General features: G+C 53.5%; 1 protein-coding gene across 1 annotated transcript in view; it reads left to right on the forward strand.

Annotated features, from left to right (window-relative positions):
- slc6a7 (solute carrier family 6 member 7) overlaps positions 1 to 24,265 on the forward strand; it is an 89,415-nt gene that overhangs the window by 54,351 nt on the left and 10,799 nt on the right. The window contains exons 3-9 of the mRNA XM_038818987.1: positions 5,820 to 5,951; positions 7,913 to 8,061; positions 12,869 to 12,918; positions 13,734 to 13,872; positions 16,737 to 16,871; positions 20,080 to 20,183; positions 23,315 to 23,439. Coding sequence (XP_038674915.1) covers positions 5,820 to 5,951; positions 7,913 to 8,061; positions 12,869 to 12,918; positions 13,734 to 13,872; positions 16,737 to 16,871; positions 20,080 to 20,183; positions 23,315 to 23,439 — 834 coding nt within the window. The remainder of the gene's footprint in view (positions 1 to 5,819; positions 5,952 to 7,912; positions 8,062 to 12,868; positions 12,919 to 13,733; positions 13,873 to 16,736; positions 16,872 to 20,079; positions 20,184 to 23,314; positions 23,440 to 24,265) is intronic.

Genomic DNA, 24,265 nt, shown 5'->3' on the forward strand with positions numbered 1-24,265 from the left:
CCCAGCAGAGGGGGTAGCACAGACCCAGCAGAGGGGGCAGCACAGACCCAGCAGACGGGGCAGCGCAGACCCAGCAGAGGGGGCAGCACAGACCCAGCAGAGGGGGCAGCACAGACCCAGCAGAGGGGGTAGCACAGTGGTTTACAGTCGGGAGGGAGTTGATGACCTCAAGATCACCCCTGGACCTCACTAAGTCCCTGCTGAATCCACGGTAGGCAGAATGCAGAGACGCAAGTGGAAATTACACAACATGATTTATTTTGATACAATTTCAATGCTCCCCCTTTCCCCCCGCTCCCCCTCTCCACGCTCCCCTTCTCCCCCATTGCCCCTCTCCCCCTGCTACCCCACCTCCCCCCACTCCCCGCTCCCCCACTCCCCTCAGGGTCCCCTTCCCTGACCTGCAGCTTGGATTCATGTCGCATTACATCCACCCCCCACCATCTGGCCTGGACTTGCGAAATCCTACCAACTGTCCTGGCTTGAGACAATTCACACCTCTTTAACCTGTGATTATCCCTCTCCCTGGATCTGTAAAGACTTAATTACCTGCAAACGCTCGCATTCAAAGTATCGTCTTTCAGCTTTGACTTTGTCTATTCATATGTTTCTGGAACAAACCTCTTCATTCACCCGAGGAAGGAGCAGTGCTCTGAAAGCTCGTGAAATGAAATGAAATGAAAATCACTTATTGCCACAAGTAGGCTTCGAATGAAGTTACTGTGAAAAGCCCCTAGTCGCCACATTCCGGCGCCTGTTCGGAGGCGATTATTATTATTAGTAGTAACAGTCTCATGGTATCAGGTCAAACATGGGCAAGGAAACCCGTTGATTACCGTCCGCCATCGGCTAATGAATCAGTACTCCTTTATGTTGAACACCACAGAGGGTGGCAAGGGCACAGAATATACTCTGGGTGGGGGCTTCAATGTCCATCACCAAGGGTGGCTCAGTAACACCACCACAGACCGAGCTGGCCGGGTCCTAAAGGACAATAGCTGCTAGGCTGGGACTGCAGCAGGTGACAGAACAAAGAACAGGGAAACCTCATCCTCACCAACCTGCCTGCTGCAGATGTATCTGTCCATGACAGTATCGGTAGGAGTGACCACCGCACAGTCCTTGTGGAGACAAAGATCCACCTTCACATTGAGGATACCCTCCATCGTGTTCCATCACCGTGCTAAACGGGATAGATTTCGCAACTCCAGATTGGGCCTCCAGGAGGCGCTGTGGGCCATCAGCAGAATTATCATAGAATTTTACAGTGCAGAAGGAGGCCATTCGGCCCATCGAGTCTGCACCAGCTCTTGGAAAGAGCACCCTACCCAAGGTCAACACCTCCACCCTATCCCCATAACCCAGTATCCCCACCCAACACTAAGGGCAATTTTGGACACTGAGGGCAATTTATCATGGCCAATCCACCTAACCTGCACATCTTTGGACTGTGGGAGGAAACTGGAGCACCCGGAGGAAACCCACGCACACACGGGGAGAATGTGCAGACTCCGCACAGACAGTGACCCAAGCCGGGAATCGAACCTGGGACCCTGGAGCTGTGAAGCGATTGTGCTATCCACAATGCTACCGTGCTGCCACAGTCATTCAACCACAGTCTGTAACCTCATGACCCAGCCCACTCTACCATTACTTTTTAAAATAAATATTTTTATTGCCATTTTGCATTTAAAAACAGAACTTTACGGAAAGAAAAGAAAAAATAATACAGGAACATTAATAGCAATAATCAACACAATAGTTTTTAAAATAAATTTAAAGTGCCCAATTAATTTTTTCCTCTTAAGGAGCAATTTAGCGTGGCCAATTCACCTACCCTGCACATCTTTGGGTTGTGGGGGTGAGACCCACGCAGACACGGGGAGAATGTGCAAACTCCACACGGACAGTGACCCAGGGCCGGGATCGAACCCAGTCCTTGGCGCTGTGAGGCAGCAATGCTAACCACTCTGCCACAGTGCCACCCTAACACAACAGTAATGACAACACGTGAGCCCCAAGCTGTAACCATGTCTGTGACAGAGGTCCCAGTTCTATCCTGCATCATTTTACTGCCAAGCCAGAGGATCACCCCGGGTTCAATGAAGAGAGCAGGAGAGCATGCCAGGAACAACATCAGGCAGACCGTAAAATGAGGTGCCAACTGGTGAAGCTCTTGTTCCTTCTCTCCTTCTCTCCTCTCTCTGAGTTCTGGTAGTTCCTGCTCTGGGCTCTGGGTTTATATTCTCTTTCTAACAGTTATTAAGTTTTTATGACTTTATTGTAAAGTAACTTTTATTTCACTTTGATTGTAAAAAGTATCTTTGATCTAAACATTCTAATACATCTAAGTATTCATTTGGACATGACCTCACCTCTCAGGTCTCTGATTACATTGTTTCCTTTGTGATGTTCAAAGTTCCTTTGTGATATTCAAAAATGCTTTGGTTTCAAGAGGTGTTACTTTTAATTCCTGTCATTTCTATAGTTTTATTTTCCAATTGTGTCCCCAACTCATAATTTTGACTTTAATTTTGGCTTTAAATTATGTTTCTCGTAGACTGATAGTCTCCAGTTGTCTTTAATTTACTTGGTGTTAACAGAATTTCACACCTAGAATTGTCACCAAATTCAACTGAAACCCTCATCCATGCTTTTCCAGCTGCTTACTAAGATAGTTAATTTGAATGAAGGTGTGAAACATTGTTTTAGCTTCATACAAGAATCCTGTTTGTTTGCTTGGGAGAAGGAATCGGCATTTTATAATCCTGCTCTTTGCAGCTGCTGTTAACCCTTTATGGGATCTTGCCCTGTATCCTCTCATGTTTCTCTCAGACCAGATATTGCCAGACTTCCATGTTTCAAATGACATAGCTTTCCATATTTTCAATAACAGCCTTAAAACTTAGCCACTGCTGAGAGCTGACCAGGCGTCCATAACACCAGATGTGTTTCTGATCCTGTACTCTGTCTCTCTCTATTCCAGATGTGTTCCCGATCCTGTACTCTGTCTCTCTATTCCAGGTGTGTTCCTGACCCTGTAATCTGTCTCTCTCTAATCCAGATGTGTTCCCAATCCTGTACTCTGTCTCTCTCTATTCCAGGTGTGTTCCTGACCCTGTAATCTGTCTCTCTCTATTCCAGGTGTGTTCCTGACCCTGTACTCTCTATTCCAGGTGTTCCTGACCCTGTACTCTGCCTCTCTCGATTCCAGATATGTTCCTGATCCTATACTCTGTCTCTGTAATCCAGATATGTTCCTGATCCTTGACACTTCCTCTCTCTACTGCAGATGTGTTCCTGATCCTGTACTCTATCTCTCTCTATTCCAGATGTGTTCCTGATCCTGTACTCTGTCTCTCTGTAATCCAGGTGTGTTCCTGATCCCTGTGTCTGTCTCTCTCTGTCCCAGGTGTGTTCCTGATCCTGTACTCTGTCTCTCTCTATTCCAGATGTGTTCCTGATCCCTGTGTTCCTTCTCTCTCTTTCCCAGGTGTGTTCCTGATCCCTGTGTCTGTCTCTCTCTGTTCCAGGTGTGTTCCTGATCCCTGTGTTCCTTCTCTCTCTTTCCCAGGTGTGTTCCTGATCCCTGTGTCTGTCTCTCTCTGTTCCAGGTGTGTTCCTGATCCCTGTGTTCTGTCTCTCTCTGTTCCAGGTGTGTTCCTGATCCCTGTGTTCTGTCTCTCTCTGTTCCAGGTGTGTTCCTGATCCCTGTGTTCTGTCTCTCTCTATTCCAGGTGTGTTCCTGACCCTGTAATCTGTCTCTCTCTATTCCAGGTGTGTTCCTGACCCTGTATTCTCTATTCCAGGTGTTCCTGACCCTGTACTCTGCCTCTCTCGATTCCAGATATGTTCCTGATCCTATACTCTGTCTCTGTAATCCAGATATGTTCCTGATCCTTGACACTTCCTCTCTCTACTGCAGATGTGTTCCTGATCCTGTACTCTATCTCTCTCTATTCCAGATGTGTTCCTGATCCTGTACTCTGTCTCTCTGTAATCCAGGTGTGTTCCTGATCCCTGTGTCTGTCTCTCTCTGTCCCAGGTGTGTTCCTGATCCTGTACTCTGTCTCTCTCTATTCCAGATGTGTTCCTGATCCCTGTGTTCCTTCTCTCTCTTTCCCAGGTGTGTTCCTGATCCCTGTGTCTGTCTCTCTCTGTTCCAGATGTGTTCCTGATCCCTGTGTTCCTTCTCTCTCTTTCCCAGGTGTGTTCCTGATCCCTGTGTCTGTCTCTCTCTGTTCCAGGTGTGTTCCTGATCCCTGTGTTCTGTCTCTCTCTGTTCCAGGTGTGTTCCTGATCCCTGTGTTCTGTCTCTCTCTGTTCCAGGTGTGTTCCTGATCCCTGTGTTCTGTCTCTCTCTGTTCCAGGTGTGTTCCTGATCCCTGTGTTCTGTCTCTCTCTGTTCCAGGTGTGTTCCTGATCCCTGTGTTCTGTCTCTCTCTATTCCAGATGTGTTCCTGATCCCTGTGTTCCTTCTCTCTCTTTCCCAGGTGTGTTCCTGATCCCTGTGTTCTGTCTCTCTCTGTTCCAGGTGTGTTCCTGATCCCTGTGTTCTGTCTCTCTCTGTTCCAGGAGTGTTCCTGATCCCTGTGTTCTGTCTCTCTCTGTTCCAGGTGTGTTCCTGATCCCTGCGTTCTGTCTCTCTCTGTTCCAGGTGTGTTCCTGATCCCTGTGTCTGTCTCTCTCTGTTCCAGGTGTGTTCCTGATCCCTGTGTCTGTCTCTCTCTGTCCCAGGTGTGTTCCTGATCCCTGTGTCTGTCTCTCTCTTTCCCAGGTGTGTTCCTGATCCCTGTGTCTGTCTCTCCCTATTCCAGGTGTGTTCCTGATCCCTGTGTCTGTCTCTCTCTGTTCCAGGTGTGTTCCTGATCCCTGTGTCTGTCTCTCTCTGTTCCAGGTGTGTTCCTGATCCCTGTGTCTGTCTCTCCCTATTCCAGGTGTGTTCCTGATCCCTGTGTCTGTCTCTCTCTGTTCCAGGTGTGTTCCTGATCCCTGTGTTCTGTCTCTCTCTGTTCCAGGTGTGTTCCTGATCCCTGTGTCTGTCTCTCTCTGTTCCAGGTGTGTTCCTGATCCCTGTGTCTGTCTCTCCCTATTCCAGGTGTGTTCCTGATCCCTGTGTCTGTCTCTCTCTGTTCCAGGTGTGTTCCTGATCCCTGTGTCTGTCTCTCTCTGTCCCAGGTGTGTTCCTGATCCCTGTGTCTGTCTCTCTCTTTCCCAGGTGTGTTCCTGATCCCTGTGTCTGTCTCTCCCTATTCCAGGTGTGTTCCTGATCCCTGTGTCTGTCTCTCTCTGTTCCAGGTGTGTTCCTGATCCCTGTGTCTGTCTCTCTCTGTTCCAGGTGTGTTCCTGATCCCTGTGTCTGTCTCTCCCTATTCCAGGTGTGTTCCTGATCCCTGTGTCTGTCTCTCTCTGTTCCAGGTGTGTTCCTGATCCCTGTGTCTGTCTCTCTCTTTCCCAGGTGTGTTCCTGATCCCTGTGTCTGTCTCTCTCTTTCCCAGTGGTGTTCCTGATCCCTGTGTTCCTTCTCTCTCTGTTCCAGGTGTGTTCCTGATCCCTGTGTCTGTCTCTCTCTGTTCCAGGTGTGTTCCTGATCCCTGTGTCTGTCTCTCTCTGTTCCAGGTGTGTTCCTGATCCCTGTGTCTGTCTCTCCCTATTCCAGGTGTGTTCCTGATCCCTGTGTCTGTCTCTCTCTGTTCCAGGTGTGTTCCTGATCCCTGTGTCTGTCTCTCCCTATTCCAGGTGTGTTCCTGATCCCTGTGTCTGTCTCTCCCTATCCCAGGTGTGTTCCTGATCCCTGTGTCTGTCTCTCCCTATTCCAGGTGTGTTCCTGATCCCATACTGCATCATGATGCTGTTCACGGGTCTTCCACTCTTCCTGATGGAGCTGAGCCTGGGACAGTATGGAGGAGCTGGACCCATACAAGTGTGGAAATGCTGCCCTCTGCTGAAAGGTTCTATACATTACAATCTATCAATCTTCATCCCTGGTTGCCTTCAAGATTTTTAAACCCCGAATTGTGAAGGAGCTGCCTCCTACTGGGAAGAACTCCACAGGGCCGGGCAGAACCCCACCAGTAATGACAGGGCCAGGAGGTCATCAGCTCAAGGTTCACACCAGAGACTTCAGTACTTAACCTGGACTGACACTCCACCTGTTGTACTGAGGGAGTGCCGCACTGTCAGAGGGTCAGTACTGAGGGAGTGCCGCACTGTCAGAGGGTCAGTACTGAGGGAGTGCCGCACTGTCAGAGGGTCAGTACTGAGGGAGTGCCTCACTGTCAGAGGGTCAGTACTGAGGGTGTGCTGCACTGTCAGAGGGTCAGTACTGAGGGAGTGCTGCACTGTCAGAGGGTCAGTACTGAGGGAGTTCTGCACTGTCAGAGGGACAGTACTGAGGGAGTGCTGCACTGTCAGAGGGTCAGTACTGAGGGAGTGCCGCACTGTCAGAGGGTCAGTACTGAGGGAGTGCCGCACTGTCAGAGGGTCAGTACTGAGGGAGTGCTGCACTGTCAGAGGGTCAGTATTGAGGGAGCGCTGCACTGTCAGAGGGTCAGTACTGAGGGAATGCTGCACTGTCAGAGGGTCAGTACTGAGGGAATGCTGCACTGTCAGAGGGTCAGTACTGAGGGAGTGCCGCACTGTCAGAGGGTCAGTACTGAGGGAGTGCTGCACTGTCAGAGGGTCAGTACTGAGGGAGTGCCGCACTGTCAGAGGGTCAGTACTGAGGGAGCGCCGCACTGTCAGAGGGTCAGTACTGAGGGAGTGCCGCACTGTCAGAGGGTCAGTACTGAGGGAGTGCCGCACTGTCAGAGGGTCAGTACTGAGGGAGTGCCGCACTGTCAGAGGGTCAGTACTGAGGGAGCGCCGCACTGTCAGAGGGTCAGTACTGAGGGAGTGCTGCACTGTCAGAGGGTCAGTACTGAGGGAGTGCTGCACTGTCAGAGGGTCAGTACTGAGGGAGTGCTGCACTGTCAGAGGGTCAGTACTGAGGGAGTGCCGCACTGTCAGAGGGTCAGTACTGAGGGAGTGCCGCACTGTCAGTAGGTCAGTACTGAGGGAATGCTGCACTGTCAGAGGGTCAGTACTGAGGGAGTGCTGCACTGTCAGAGGGTCAGTACTGAGGGAGTGCCGCAATGTCAGAGGGTCAGTACTGAGGGAGTGCCGCACTGTCAGAGGGTCAGTACTGAGGGAGTGCTGCACTGTCAGAGGGTCAGTACTGAGGGAGTGCCGCAATGTCAGAGGGTCAGTACTGAGGGAGTGCCGCACTGTCAGAGGGTCAGTACTGAGGGAGTGCCGCACTGTCAGAGTGTCAGTACTGAGGGAGTGCCGCACTGTCAGAGGGTCAGTACTGAGGGAGTGCTGCACTGTCAGAGGGTCAGTACTGAGGGAGTGCCGCACTGTCAGAGGGTCAGTACTGAGGGAGTGCTGCAATATCAGAGGGTGGAGTTTGCACATTCTCCCCGTGTCTGCGTTGGTCTCACCCCCCCCCACCCCACAACCCAAAGATGTGCAGAGTAGGTAAATTGGCCACGATAAATTGCTCCTTAATTAGAATTTTAAAAAAAAGATTGATAATGACCAATTGGTGTTATCCAGGGTAGTTTGGAAGATAGTGTTAACCAGGGGAGTTTGGAAGATAGTGTTAACCAGGGTAGTTTGGAAGATAGTGTTAACCAGGGGAGTTTGGAAGATAGTGTTAACCAGGGTAGTTTGGAAGATAGTGTTAACCAGGGGAGTTTGGAAGATAGTGTTAACCAGGGGAGTTTGGAAGATAGTGTTAACCAGGGGAGTTTGGAAGATAGTGTTAACCAGGGTAGTTTGGAAGATAGTGTTAACCAGGGTAGTTTGGAAGATAGTGTTAACCAGGGTAGTTTGGAAGATAGTGTTAACCAGGGTAGTTTTGTGTTCTCAGGGATTGGGATCGGAATGCTTGTTGTCGCCTCTTTGGTTTCGCTTTACTACAACGTGATTATTGCCTGGGCGTTCTTCTACCTTGGAAACTCCTTCCAGAGCCCTCTGCCTTGGTCCTGTGAGGCCCCAGCGAACTTTCACCTCTGTCAGGTAAGGAGCGTTCCCTCACAATTTATCCCAGGGGATTGGGAATATCTGTGGATAGTTGGGGTGCAGTGAGGAACAGGGAGGCAGCATCACCACACTGCACAGCGACGGCGGCAATGGCCGTTCAACTTGCTTCTGTTTGTTGAAGGACAAACGTGAGCCAGGATACTGAGAGACCTCCCAGTTTATGAAAAACACAGCTCTGGGATTGTTAATAATCACCAGGTCGTGTCGCTGAGATTACTGTCTAACTTCATATTAATGCCACATCCAACAGTGCGGGACAGAGACCTGGGTCAAAGTGTAGGATAGGGCCAAGGGTCACAGTGCATGATAGGGCCAAAGGTCACAGTGCAGGATAGGGCCAAGGGTCACAGTGCAGGATAGGGCCAAGGGTCACAGTGCAGGATAGGGCCAAGGGTCACAGTGCAGGATAGGGCCAAGGGTCACAATGCAGGATAGGGCCAAGGGTCACAGTGCAGGATAGGGCCAAGGGTCACAGTGCAGGATAGGGCCAAGGGTCACAGTGCAGGATAGGGCCAAGGGTCACAGTGCATGATAGGGCCAAAGGTCACAGTGCAGGATAGGGCCAAGGGTCACAGTGCAGGATAGGGCCAAGGGTCACAGTGCAGGATAGGGCCAAGGGTCACAGTGCAGGATAGGGCCAAGGGTCACAATGCAGGATAGGGCCAAGGGTCACAGTGCAGGATAGGGCCAAGGGTCACAGTGCAGGATAGGGCCAAGGGTCACAGTGCAGGATAGGGCCAAGGGTCACAGTGCAGGATAGGGCCAAGGGTCACAGTGCAGGATAGGGCCAAGGGTCACAGTGCAGGATAGGGCCAAGGGTCACAGTGCAGGATAGGGCCAAGGGTCACAGTGCAGGATAGGGCCAAGGGTCACAGTGCAGGATAGGGCCAAGGGTCACAATGCAGGATAGGGCCAAGGGTCACAACGCAGGATAGGGCCAAGGGTCACAGTGCAGGATAGGGCCAAGGGTCACAGTGCAGGATAGGGCCAAGGGTCACAGTGCAGGATAGAGCTAAGGGTCACAGTGCAGGATAGGGCCAAAGGTCACAGCGCAGGATAGGGCCAAGGGTCACAATGCAGGATAGGGCCAAGGGTCACAGTGCAGGATAGGGCCAAGGGTCACAGTGCAGGATAGGGCCAAGGGTCACAGTGCATGATAGGGCCAAGGGTCACAGTGCAAGATAGAGCCAAGGGTCACAGTGCAGGATAGGGCCAAGGGTCACAGTTCAAGATAGAGCCAAGGGTCACAGTGCAGGATAGGGCCAAGGGTCACAGTGCAGGATAGGGCCAAGGGTCACAGTGCAGGATAGGGCCAAGGGTCACAGTGCATGATAGGGCCAAGGGTCACAGTGCAAGATAGAGCCAAGGGTCACAGTGCAGGATAGGGCCAAGGGTCACAGTTCAAGATAGAGCCAAGGGTCACAGTGCAGGATAGGGCCAAGGGTCACAGTGCAGGATAGGGCCAAGGGTCACAGTGCAGGATAGGGCCACGGGTCACAGTGCAGGATAGGGCCAAGGGTCACAGTGCAGGATAGGGCCAAGGGTCACAGTGCATGATAGGGCCAAGGGTCACAGTGCAGGATAGGGCTAAGGGTCACAGTGCAGGACCGGTCTGAAATTCAGGGTAAACTAACCCTTTAACATACTAACCTCAAGTTCTGAAATGATTTGAAGTGATACCTTTATTGGTGACAGTGATTTATTCAGCGGAAGCTGCTCTGAACCATACTGATATGCGAGTCAGAGGTATCGCTGTGGCAATCGGCGTCCTGGGTAGGTGCATGATGCCTGGCTATGCCTCACCTAGTTAGTCACTGTGATACGCAAAATCTCAACCATTTCTGTCCTCGTGCGACCTTCCCTTCCATCCTTCACACAGTGAACATAGAACATACAGTGCAGAAGGAGGCCATTTGGCCCATCGAGTCTGCACCGACCCACTTAAGCCCTATCCCCGTAACCCAATAACCCTTCCTAACCTTTTTAGCCACTCAGGTCAATTTAGCCTGACCAATCCACCTAACCTGCACATCTTTGGACTGTGGGAGGAAACCGGAGCACCCGGAGGAAACCCACGCAGACACGGGGAGGATGTGCAGACTCCACACAGACCGTGACGCAGTGGGTAATCGAACCTGGGACCCTGGAGCTGTGAAGCCACAGTGCTAGCCACAATGCTACCCTGCTGCCCATGGTGCTATCCTGTGGCATTCCGGGATCTGCGTTGCAACTCAAAGGGATGAGACAATCTCTCGGACAGGTCCCATATCTGAGATTGAATGGGATGGCTGCCCAGTGGAGATGGATTGAACCCAATCATTACCTTGCTACCATTGGAACTTCCCAATTAGAAAAGACCGTGGCCAGAATTCGCCATTCCCTGCCGCTAAAATCGGGATTCACACCGGAAGGCAAACCAGACGTGGGACCCTGTGCCCACCCCACTGGAGAGAGCGGGTCCCCCAACATCCCAGACAGACTTACTACCCCAACCTGGCAGGTTCATGCAGAGAGCTCATTACAGCTGAGGGGTCTGAAAGGGGTGGGGGGGGGGTGAAGGTAGGGGGGCCCTGGGGGGGGGGGGGGGGGGGGAATGAAGGTAGGGGGGCCCTGGGGGGGGGGGGGGGTGGAGGGAATGAAGGTAGGGGGGCCCTGGGGGGGAGGGGGGGTGGAGGGAATGAAGGTAGGGGGCCCTGGGGGGGGGGGGGGGTGGGGGGGTGCAGGGAATGAAGGTAGGGGGGCCTGGGGGGCAGGGGGGGGGTGTAGGGAATGAAGGTAGGGGGGCCTGGGGGGGGGGCGGGGGAGTGGAGGGAATGAAGGTAGGGGGGCCCTGGGGGGGAGGGAGGGTGGAGGGAATGAAGGTAGGGGGGCCCTGGGGGTGAGGGGGGGTGGAGGGAATGAAGGTAGGGGGGCCCTGGGGGGGAGGGGGGGTGGAGGGAATGAAGGTAGGGGGGGCCCTGGGGGGGAGGAGGGGTGGAGGGAATGAAGGTAGGGGGGCCCTGGGGGGGGGGGGGGGTGGAGGGAATGAAGGTAGGGGGGCCCTGGAGGGGAGGGGGGTGGAGGGAATGAAGGTAGGGGGGCCCTGGGGGGGGGAGGGGGTGTGCAGGGAATGAAGGTAGGGGGGCCCTGGGGGGGGGGGGGGTGGAGGGAATGATGGTAGGGGGGCCCTGGGGGGGAGGGGGCGTAGGGAATGAAGGTAGGGGGCCCTGGGGGGGCGGGGGGGGGGGGGGGAGGGAATGAAGGTAGGGGGGCCCTGGGGGGGGGGGGTGGAGGGAATGAAGGTAGGGGAGCCCTGGGGGGGGGGGGGTGGAGGGAATGAAGGTAGGGGAGCCCTGGGGGGGGGGTGTAGGGATTGAAGGTAGGGGAGCCCTGGGGGGGGGGGGGGGGGGGGGGGGGGGGTGGAGGGAATGAAGGTAGGGGGGCCCTGGGGGGGGGGGGGGGTGGAGGGAATGAAGGTAGGGGAGCCCTGGGGGGGGGGGGGGGGGGGGTGGAGGGAATGATGGTAGGGGGACACGAGGGGGGGGGGGGGGTGAGGAGGCGGCTGAATGGGGAAGCTGACGGGTGGAGAGGGGGTGGAGAGGGGGGGAGTGGAGAGGCCTTGCCGGTGGTGAGAGTGGTGCCCTGCCTGCAATCCAGGGAGGGGGTGGGAGTTGGGGGGGAGGGGGGGGGGGGCTGCATCAACTGATGAAGATTGGAACGCCCAATAAAAACGTCGCTCCAATCTCAGATATGGGACCTGTCCGAGAGACTGTCTCACCCCTTTGAGTGGCAACGCAGATCCCGGAATGCTATGGAAAACCCGATTTACAACAGATGTTTTTCTAAGCGCCGTGGAATAGCACGTTGAGGTCGCTCATCGCGCCAAAGGGGAACCAGTCCCGATTCTCTGGCCGGAGCAATTAAACTCCCAAACTGAGAATTCTGGCCCTGATTTACCCATCTGCCTGCCCAGCGTCCCCACGATTGGACCCACACCAAATATAAACATTCCAATGCCAAGTCTGACTAAAGCAAAAATAAAAATAATCTTTATTGTCACAAATAAGGCTTACATTAACCCTGCAATGAAGTTACTGTGAAAAGCCCCTAGACGCCACATTCGGCGCCTGTTCAGGTACACAGAGGGAGAATTCAGAATGTCCAATTCACCTAACAGCACATCTTTCAGGACTTGTGGGAGGAAACCGGAGCACCCGGAGGAAACCCATGCAGACACGGGGAGAACGTGCAGACTCCGCACAGACTGTGACCCAAGCTGGGAATCGGACCTGGGACCCTGGAGCTGTGAAGCAACAGTGCTAACCACTGTGCTACCGTGCTGCCCAAATCACATCCCCCATCAAACCACCTCTCAGCTGCACTTACCCAGGGCCTATCCCAAACAGGATTAAAGAAATGGTGCAGTGTAAGATTCACCACCGCAATAGGATTGAAGAAGCGTTTAGTCAATCATGGTGTGTAAGTTAATTTTTAATAATTAGCAAAAAAAACTTGGAGTGATTCACCAAGATTCTTACAACTGGGAAGAGTTAAAGTGTTGGGATGAGCCGGATCAATGGCAATAAGCTTGGAATGTAAAACAAAGCTATTCCTCCATCGCCATTGGGCCAAGATATTTGAACAGTCGACCTACCAGCACTGTGGGAACATCTTCACACACACACACACATACACACTCACACACACACACACACACATACACACTCACACACACACACACACACACATACACACACCATACACACACACTGCTGAATTAACTGCTGTCTCTCACTCCCTGCAGAATCGAACCGCTAACCGCACTCAGCAGAGTGCCAGTGAAGTTTTCTGGAAGTAAGTTGTCTCTTTCCTTCTCTTTTTTGCTCCAGTTTTATTCCTGATGCTGTTGTTGCCTGATTTTTAGATTAGTGAATCCAACAAACCTGTTGGACTTTAACCTGGTGTGAGACTTCTTACTGTGCTCACCCCAGTCCAACGCCGGCATCTCCACATCACGATTTTTAGACAGATAGATAGCAAGCCTGGCATAAATCAGGACCTTCTAACATCTCAGAAACATCTGGGATCCATAAGAATCGCATTGAATCATAAAACATAGAACATACAGTGCAGAAGGAGGCCATTCGGCCCATCAAGTCTACACCGACCCACTTAAGCCCTCACTTCCACCCTATCCCCGTAACCCAATAACCCCTCCTAACCTTTTTTGGACACTAAGGGGCAATTTAGCATGGCCAATCCACCTAACCTGCACATCTTTGGACTGTGAGAGGAAACTGGAGCACCCGGAGGAAACCACGCACACACGGGGAGAACGTGCAGACTCTGCACAGTGACCCAGCGGGGAATTGAACCTGGGACCCTGGCGCTGTGAAGCCACAGTGCTACCCACTGTGCTACCGTTCTGCTCGAAGCAGCAACACAGGGCATTCAGCCCAACAGGTTTATACCAGCATTTGGCCCCACAAGAGGATAAATTAGCATGTGACAGGATGTTGGAACAGTAATGGTTGTGCATGATCTAGGTTTAGTGATTCTCTGTAAACGTTGTGATTCTTTGCCCGTCTCTTGGTGCCATTCCCTGCTTGGGGGGGTGGGGGGGGGGTCATGGCACAAGCGTCTAATGCAGTGGGTTCCTTGTTCTGCAGTGAGCGTGCTCTGGGGCTGTCGAGGAGCTCAGGCCTACATGACCCAGGCCCTGTCCGTTGGGAGCTGGCCATTTGCCTTCTGGCTGCCTGGGTCATTATCTTCTTATGCTGTCTGAAAGGAATCCGCAGTTCAGGCAAGGTAAGCCGATCACAGAGAATATCTATTTCCTGCAATTCATTCCAATCACAGAACAAAACATAAACATCGGATGAGAAAAGGCCATTTGAATCATCAACTATGAACCCTTCCATGGCCTCCCAATCCCACATTAACCCTGCCCCCCCCCCCCCCCCCCCCCCCCCCCCCGCCCCCACCCAACCCCCAACTCCCATAAGACAAAGGAGCAGAATTAGGCCACTCGGCCCATCGAGTCTGCTCCGCCATTCAATCATGGCTGATATTTTTCCCATCCCCATTCTCCTGCCTTCTCCCCATAACCCCTGATCCCCTTATTAATCAAGACCCTATCTATCTCTGTCTTAAAGACACTCAGTGATTTGGCCTCCACAGCTTCTGCGGCAAAGAGTTCCACAGATTCACCACCCTCTGGCTGAATAAATTCCTCCTCATCTCTGTTTTAAAGGATCGTCCCTTTAGTCTGAGATGGGTGTCCTCTGGCTTCTAGTTTCTCCTACAAGTGGAAACATCCTCTCCACATCCACTCTATCCAGGCCTTCGCAGTATCCTGTAATTTTCAATAAGATCCCCCTCTCATCCTTCTCAACTCCGAGTACAGACCCAGAGTCCCCAACCGTTCCTCAAATGACAAACTCCCGACCTTTCAAAGCGGTCAGCTGCTGTTTTAGGGTAATCTACCTCCATTCTTTTTTTTTAAATATAAATTTAGAGTATGCAATTAATTTTTCCCAATTAAGGGGCAATTTAGCGTGGCCAATCCACCTACCCTGCACAGCTTTGGGTTGTGGGGGTGAAACCCACGCAGATACGGGGAGAATGTGCAAACTCCACACGGACAGTGACCCAGAGCCGGGATCGAACCTGGGACCCTCATTCTGACCTCACAATGCGACATCCCCTACAATATCAGTGAGATTGCCAATTCAGTGCCAATTGGAGTTAGATTGTGCTGTGGGATCGAATGCAATAAGAATTGGTTTGTGGTTGTCGTAAAGAGATTCCATACTGACTTCTCACATGTTGCAAAATGACCAAACATTCATTTAGTCAGCCTGAGCTGATTTGAACACTGCTCCCAGATGTGAAAGGCTCACTCTGGGCTCCAGTTTCTGCGGACACAGTAAAACGTGGGAGACATGCTCACCATGACCACGCGTGTTTGGGCAGACTCGCTCACCATGACCACGCGTGTTTGGGCAGACACCCTCACCATGACCACGCGTGTTTGGGCAGACTCGCTCACCATGACCACGCGTGTTTGGGCAGACACCCTCACCATGACCACGCGTGTTTGGGCAGACTCGCTCACCATGACCATGCATGTTTGGGCAGACTCGCTCACCATGACCACGCGTGTTTGGGCAGACTCGCTCACCATGACCACGTGTGTTTGGGCAGACTCGCTCACCCTGACCACGTGTGTTTGGGCAGACTCGCTCACCATGACCACGCGTGTTGGGCAGAGTCGCTCACCATGACCACGCGTGTTTGGGCAGAGTCGCTCACCATGACCACGCGTGTTTGGGCAGACTTGCTCACCATGACCATGCGTGTTTGGGCAGACTTGCTCACCATGACCACGCGTGTTTGGGCAGACACCCTCACCATGACCACGCGTGTTTGGGCAGAGTCGCTCACCATGACCACGCGTGTTTGGGCAGACTTGCTCACCATGACCATGCGTGTTTGGGCAGACTTGCTCACCATGACCATGCGTGTTTGGGCAGACACCCTCACCATGACCACGCGTGTTTGGGCAGACACCCTCACCATGACCACGCGTGTTTGGGCAGACTCGCTCACCATGACCACGCGTGTTTGGGCAGACTCGCTCACCATGACCACGCGTGTTTGGGCAGACTCGCTCACCGTGACCACACGTGTTTGGGCAGACTCGCTCACCATGACCATGCGTGTTTGGGCAGACTCGCTCACCCTGACCACGCGTGTTTGGGCAGACTCGCTCACCATGACCACGCGTGTTTGGGCAGAGTCGCTCACCCTGACCACACGTCTTTGGGCAGAGTCGCTCACCATGACCACGCGTGTTTGGGCAGACTTGCTCACCATGACCATGCGTGTTTGGGCAGACTTGCTCACCATGACCACGCGTGTTTGGGCAGACTCGCTCACCATGACCACGCGTGTTTGGGCAAACCCGCTCACCATGTCTACGCGTGTTTGGGCAGACTCGCTCACCATGACCACGCGTGTTTGGGCAGACTCGCTCACCATGACCACGCGTGTTTGGGCAGACTCGCTCACCATGACCACGCGTGTTTGGGCAGACTCGCTCACCATGACCATGCGTGTTTGGGCAGACTCGCTCACCCTGACCACGCGTGTTTGGGCAGAGTCGCTCACCCTGACCACACGTCTTTGGGCAGAGTCGCTCACCATGACCATGCGTGTTTGGGCAGACTTGCTCACCATGACCACGCGTGTTTGGGCAGACTCGCTCACCATGACCACGCGTATTTGGGCAAACCCGCTCACCATGTCTACGCGTGTTTGGGCAAACCCGCTCACCATGACCACGCGTGTTTGGGCAGACTCGCTCACCATGACCATGCATGTTTGGGCAGACTCACTCACCCTGACCACCAGTGTTTGGGCAGACTCGCTCAACATGACCACGCGTGTTTGGGCAGACTCGCTCACCCTGACCACGCGTGTTTGGGCAGACTCACTCACCCTGACCACACGTGTTTGGGCAGACTCGCTCACCATGACCACGCGTGTTTGGGCAGACACCCTCACCATGACCACGCGTGTTTGGGCAGACACCCTCACCACGACCACACGTGTTTGACTTTCTGATGTTGGTTTCTCCTGACATGTTCCAATCTCTCTGTGCTTTCCAGATAGTTTATGTGACGGCGACATTCCCCTACCTGGTTCTGATCGTGCTGATTATCCGGGGAGCCACTCTCAAAGGCTCCTTACAGGGAGTACAGTTCTATCTCAGCACCAACTGGAAGCGCCTGGGTAGTGCTCAGGTACAAAGCAGATCACAACTTACACAACTTTGCACAACTTTGCACAACTTTACACAACTTTACACAACTTTACACAACTTTACACAACTTTACACACTTCCTCCTCCCCAACAGCATCACCCGGTCTTTTATTCAGACTCTTTCTTCACCAAACCTTGAAGAACCAGGAATCCTCCCCCTGCCCACTCTCTACCTACTGGAACCCTCCCCCCGCCCGCTCTTCCTACTGGAAACCTCCCCCCGCCCGCTCTTCCTACTGGAAACCTACTGGAATCCCCCCCCTGCCCGCTCTTCCTACTGGAAACCTCCCCCCCTGCCCGCTCTTCCTACTGGACCCCACCCCCCCCGCCCGCTCTTCCTACTGGAAACCTACTGGAATCCCCCCCTGCCCGCTCTTCCTACTGGAATCCCCCCCCCCCCCCCCCCCCCCCACCTTGCCCGCTCTTCCTACTGGAAACCCCCCCCCCTGCCCGCTCTTCCTACCGGAATCCCCCCCCCTGCCCGCTCTTCCTACTGGAACCTACTGCAATCCTCCCCCTGCCCTGGAACCTCCTGCTGTAATTGAACCCTGGGTGAATGCCCGTGATGGCTATAAAATCTCGTGTGATTCCGAATCGCGATTCTCGACGGTGAGTTTTCAGTTTGCAATCCTCCCAGTTTCCTCCAATGACGTGATCAGGTTCACGCCTGATTTGCATGTGTTACCATCTCATTAACGGGCATCACGACTCGTTGCCTACCCTCATTGTGTCTTCCACTCAGCGGCGTACATGACGATGCTTGTTCAAAACCCCTGTCATGGAGCGGGGGGAGGGGGGGGATAGCCGGTTGAAGATGAGGATTTACTATCCAGTGATGTTTATTATGGGGCGTTGACAGCAATGAGCTCGCTGATGGCGGCTGCTTGAGTTACCAGGGTGCCTATTGGCACAACCTGGCACCGAGTGAGAGACCAACCATGTCCAGTTGGTAAACTGAGGTTTCTGTTTGTGACACTGATCGGCCCTCAGCAGTTAACCCTTTGCATCACCAGCTCCTCACAGTATTTGGTGAGAGGGTTGGCAGACCAAGGGCTTCGGAAACAAGGGGTTTCGGAAGGTCCAGGATCAGGGAGGACACTAGGCTGACCCTTCTGGATCTGGCCCCTCCTATGCGCCGGGGGGGGGGGGGGGGGGGGGGGGTTGCGAGGGCTAACACCTCGGGGAGCTGGTGATGGGGAGTCCTCAGATGCTCGCTGCCCATTCAGTACAGGAGGGTGGTGGCGACTGGCCGTGAGGAAAGGGCAGTGATGCTCCTTGGAGAGACTGCGAATGTCTGAATCCTGCCCCAGCCTGAAATATATTCAACGATGGACCCACAACGCTCCGGGGTAGAGAGTTCCAAAGATTCACAACCCTCGGAGTGAGGAAATGTCTCCCCGTCTCGGTCCTAAACGATCTCCAATCCCGAGACTGTGTCCCCGTGTTTTAGATTCCCCGACCAGCGGGGACACTCTCCCCCCCCCCCCCCCCCCCCCCTCCCCCCCTGTCAAACCCCCTCAGAATCCGGAATGTTCCATTCAGATCATCATCATTCTTCTAAACTCCAGAGAATCTAAACCCCATTTACTCAGCCCCTCATCATAGGGCACCCCCCCCCCCTCACCCCAGGGTCCAACCTCGTGAACCTTATTGTGCTCCAATCGCTCTGCGATGAAAGCCAACATTCTGTTAGCCGCAGATTGGCTGGTTCGCCGTCCCTGCTGGGAATGTGGATTCACAAAGGCCGACTGTCACACAGAATTCCGATGACCAGATCATAAAATGCACTCCCAATGTCTCAATACAGGTAATGGTCCGATTAGAGTGTGTGCTGGAGCCAGCTCTACAGCGACACAGTATCACAATGGTTAGCACTGCTGCTTCACAGCTCCAGGGTCCCAGGGTTCGATTCCCGGCTTGGGTCACTGTCTGTGCGGAGTCTGCACGTTCTCCCCGTGTCTACGTGGGTTTCCTCCGGGTGCTCCGGTTTCCTCTCACACATCCTGAAAGACGTGCTGTTAGGTGAATTGGACATTCTGAATTCTCCCTCTGTGTACCCGAACAGGCGCCGGAATGTGGCGACGAGGAGATTTTCGCAGTAACTTCATTGCAGTGTTAATGTAAGCCTACTTGTGACAATAATAAAGATTATTATTACACTTTTAACTGCACAGAAAGACAGAGATATTCCAACATCAAAACAGGCCTTCCAGAGAACCCTGTTCTCCCCCACATAAGCAGCAACTCAATCCATGTCCCCGTATCTCCTTTATTCATCATTCCTTCAAGCTTCTATCTGAATGTACATGGGCATGTTGAGATGCTCTTGCAGAGAGCCAGAATGGAAATGATGGGCAGAATGGACTCCTCCTGTGCTGTAACCATCCTAGAATTGACACAGTCTCTGCTTCGAGGATGAACGAGATGGAAGGCCTCTATAAAGAGAGCCCTCCTGCTCTGTGTACAATAGTTTTTACATTTAATCTTGCTCCAGCCTCCCCTTGTTCTAGAATCATCATTATCAGAACCAATTGGGCCTTTCTGTAAAACAAGTGTAACAACACTCGATCAAACTTTCCTTGGGTCAGATTTAACTCCGCTCTTGTTGCTTTGTTTGTTGTCCTGTCTGGGCTTATTCATCATTCCTTTACCTTGCTCTCTCCCCATGTCCTAGTTATCACTTTGATGTTTCCCCTTCACTCCCTTCATTCCTTCTGCATACTATCTGTTTTGCTTCATTCTTTATCTGTCTGTCTGTCTTCCCTCTAGTTTTACCTTCATAATTGCTGTTTTAATTTGATATATTTTTACTTTGCAATGGGGTGGCTGGGTGAAAGGTAGAGGGCAGAGGTCAGGATGAACGTTGATACACCGTGGCCCCGATTCTCTGACATGGACTCAGCAGAGAGTCTCGAGGTGGGAGCATGGGACCTGGATATTGCCAATGCTGCTAAGCTGCTGCTGGGGCCCTGCCCCTGATGCCAACACTGCTAACCTGCTGCTGGGGCCCTGCCCCTGATGCCAATGCTGCTAACCTGCTGCTGGGGCCCTGCCCCTGATGCCAACGCTGCTAACCTGCTGCTGGGGCCCTGCCCCTGATGCCAATGCTGCTAACCTGCTGCTGGGGCCCTGCCCCTGATGTTCAATCCGACTACTCAATCTATCCTAATTTTCTCAATTTACCCTAGGTGTGGAACGATGCTGCCTCCCAGATATTCTACTCCCTCGGGATTGGGTTTGGAGGTTTGCTTTCAATGGCATCTTACAACAAATTCGACAACAACGTTGTCAGGTAATAGAGATACAGACTGAGGAAGACACAGCCTCGTACAACATAGTTACTGAAAGATACGGCAGAGTAAAGCTCCCTATAGACTCCCTCAGTACTGACCCTCTGACAGTGCGGCACTCCCTCAGTACTGACCCTCTGACAGTGCGGCACTCCCTCAGTACTGACCCTCTGACAGTGCGGCACTCCCTCAGTACTGACCCTCTGACAGTGCGGCACTCCCTCAGTACTGACCCTCTGACAGTGCAGCACTCCCTCAGTACTGACCCTCTGACAGTGCAGCACTCCCTCAGTACTGACCCTCTGACAGTGCAGCACTCCCTCAGTACTGACCCTCTGACAGTGCAGCACTCCCTTAGTACTGACCCTCTGACAGTGCGGCACTCCCTCAGTACTGACCCTCTGACAGTGCGGCACTCCCTCAGTACTGACCCTCTGACAGTGCGGCACTCCCTCAGTACTGACCCTCTGACTGTGCAGCACTCCCTCAGCACTGACCCTCTGACAGTGCGGCACTCCCTCAGTACTGACCCTCTGACAGTGCGGCACTCCCTCAGTACTGACCCTCTGACAGTGCAGCACTCCCTCAGTACTGACCCTCTGACAGTGCAGCACTCCCTCAGTACTGACCCTCTGACAGTGCAGCACTCCCTTAGTACTGACCCTCTGACAGTGCGGCACTCCCTCAGTACTGACCCTCTGACAGTGCGGCACTCCCTCAGTACTGACCCTCTGACTGTGCAGCACTCCCTCAGCACTGACCCTCTGACAGTGCGGCACTCCCTCAGTACTGACCCTCTGACAGTGCGGCACTCCCTCAGTACTGACCCTCTGACAGGGCAGCACTCCCTCAGTACTGACCCTCTGACAGTGCGGCACTCTCTCAGTACTGACCCTCTGACAGTGCGGCACTCCCTCAGTACTGACCCTCTGACTGTGCAGCACTCCCTCAGCACTGACCCTCTGACAGTGCGGCACTCCCTCAGTACTGACCCTCTGACAGTGCGGCACTCCCTCAGTACTGACCCTCTGACAGGGCAGCACTCCCTCAGTACTGACTCTCTGACAGTGCGGCACTCCCTCAGTACTGACCCTCTGACAGTACAGCACTCCCTCAGTACTGACCCTCTGACAGTGCGGCACTCCCTCAGTACTGACCCTCTGACAGTGCAGCACTCCCTCAGTACTGACCCTCTGACAGTGCGGCACTCTCTCAGTACTGACCCTCTGACAGTGCAGCACTCCCTCAGTACTGATCCTCTGACAGTGCGGCACTCCCTCAGTACTGACCCTCTGACAGTGCGGCACTCCCTCAGTACTGACCCTCTGACAGTGCAGCACTCCCTTAGTACTGACCCTCTGACAGTGCAGCACTCCCTCAGTACTGACCCTCTGACAGTGCGTCACTCCCTCAGTACTGACCCTCTGACAGTACGGCACTCCCTCAGTACTGACCCTCTGACAGTGCGGCACTCCCTCAGTACTGACCCTCTGACAGTGCGGCACTCCCTCAGTACTGACCCTCTGACAGTGTGGCACTCCCTCAGTACTGACCCTCTGACAGTGCAGCACTCCCTCAGTACTGACCCTCTGACAGTGCAGCACTCCCTCAGTACTGACCCTCTGACAGTGCAGCACTCCCTCAGTACTGACCCTCTGACAGTGCAGCACTCCCTCAGTACTGACCCTCTGACAGTGCGGCACTCCCTCAGTACTGACCCTCTGACAGTGCGGCACTCCCTCAGTACTGACCCTCTGACAGTGCGGCACTCCCACAGTACTGACCCTCTGACAGTGCAGCACTCCCTCAGTACTGACCCGCTGACAGTGCAGCACTCCCTCAGTACTGACCCTCTGACAGTGCAGCACTCCCTCAGTACTGACCCTCTGACAGTGCGGCTCTCCCTCAGTACTGACCCTCTGACAGTGCAGCACTCCCTCAGTACTGACCCTCTGACAGTGCAGCACTCCCTCAGTACTGACCCTCTGACAGTGCAGCTCCCTCAGTACTGACCCACTGACAGTGCAGCTCCCTCAGTACTGACCCTCTGACAGTGCGGCACTCCCTCAGTACTGACCCTCTGACAGTGTGGCACTCCCTCAGTACTGACCCTCTGACAGTGTGGCACTCCCTCAGTACTGACCCTCTGACAGTGCAGCACTCCCTCAGTACTGACCCTCTGACAGTGCAGCACTCCCTCAGTACTGACCCTCTGACAGTGCAGCACTCCCTCAGTACTGACCCTCTGACAGTGCAGCACTCCCTCAGTACTGACCCTCTGACAGTGCGGCACTCCCTCAGTACTGACCCTCTGACAGTACGGCACTCCCTCAGTACTGACCCTCTGACAGTGCGGCACTCCCTCAGTACTGCCCCTCTGACAGTGCGGCACTCCCTCAGTACTGACCCTCTGACAGTGCAGCACTCCCTCAGTACTGACCCTCTGACAGTGCAGCACTCCCTCAGTACTGACCCTCTGACAGTGCAGCTCCCTCAGTACTGACCCTCTGACAGTGCGGCACTCCCTCAGTACTGACCCTCTGACAGTGCGGCACTCCCACAGTACTGACCCTCTGACAGTGCAGCACTCCCTCAGTACTGACCCTCTGACAGTGCAGCACTCCCTCAGTACTGACCCTCTGACAGTGCGGCACTCCCTCAGTACTGACCCTCTGACAGTGCAGCTCCCTCAGTACTGACCCTCTGACAGTGCAGCTCCCTCAGTACTGACCCTCTGCTGGGATATGCAAACTTTCAGATGATACATTACACTGAAATCCTGCAGGTCTGTCTGCCGGATGTTTAATGTTCCATGACCATTGTTCGGAGAGTAGGGGAGTGTCCTGGTGGTAGCATTTCCAAATACTATGGAAACCAATTGTGCGGCCATTAACATATTGCTGATTGCTGCATCTTGCTGTGGACACATTGCCAGCTGCTTTATTGCTCCAAACAGTAACTATACTGGCTGGAAACACTTTGGGACTTTCTGAAGTTCCTGTTCTCTGACAGACAATGGTTTGTAAATCCGCCCATGTGATAAATTGGGGATGAAGATGTTCCCTGCGCAGTCCTGCAGCATTCCCGTCAGTCCTGCAGCATTCCCGTCAGTAACTGAGATTTTCTCTCCTAGAGACACTCTGATCATTGTGACCGGCAATTGTATTACCAGCTTCTTCGCTGGATTCGCCATATTTTCAATCCTGGGTCACATGGCCTGGAAGAAGGGCGTGCCAGTGGAGGACGTCGCCGATTCTGGTGAGGCTACTGCTCAACGGTTACATTAAATCATCGGAGTAGTCACTCAGCTCAGCACTGAGGGCAAACCATCACGGGGTTAGATACCGAGTAAAGCTCCCTCTACACTGTCCCCATCAAACACTCCCAGGACAGGTACAGCACGGGGTTAGATACCGAGTAAAGCTCCCTCTACACTGTCCCCATCAAACACTCCCAGGACAGGTACAGCACGGGGTTAGATACAGAGTAAAGCTCTCTCTACACTGTCCCCATCAAACACTCCCAGGACAGGTACAGCACGGGGTTAGATACAGAGTAAAGCTCTCTCTACACTGTCCCCATCAAACACTCCCAGTACAGGTACAGCACGGGGTTAGATACAGAGTAAAGCTCTCTCTACACTGTCCCCATCAAACACTCCCAGTACAGGTACAGCACGGGGTTAGATACCGAGTAAAGCTCCCTCTACACTGTCCCCATCAAACACTCCCAGGACAGGTACAGCACGGGGTTAGATACAGAGTAAAGCTCCCTCTGCACTGTCCCCATCAAACACTCCCAGGACAGGTACAGCACGGGGTTAGATACAGAGTAAAGCTCCCTCTACACTGTCCCCATCAAACACTCCCAGGACAGGTACAGATGGGGTTAGATACAGAGTAAAGCTCCCTCTACACTGTCCCCATCAAACACTCCCAGGACAGGCACAGCACGGGGTTAGATACAGAGTAAAGCTCCCTCTACACTGTCCCCATCAAACACTCCCAGGACAGGTACAGCACGGGGTTAGATACAGAGTAAAGCTCCCTCTACACTGTCCCCATCAAACACTCCCAGGACAGGC

The sequence above is a fragment of the Scyliorhinus canicula genome, chromosome 14, assembly GCF_902713615.1.
Source record: "Scyliorhinus canicula chromosome 14, sScyCan1.1, whole genome shotgun sequence".
Taxonomy (NCBI): Eukaryota; Metazoa; Chordata; class Chondrichthyes; order Carcharhiniformes; family Scyliorhinidae; genus Scyliorhinus; species Scyliorhinus canicula.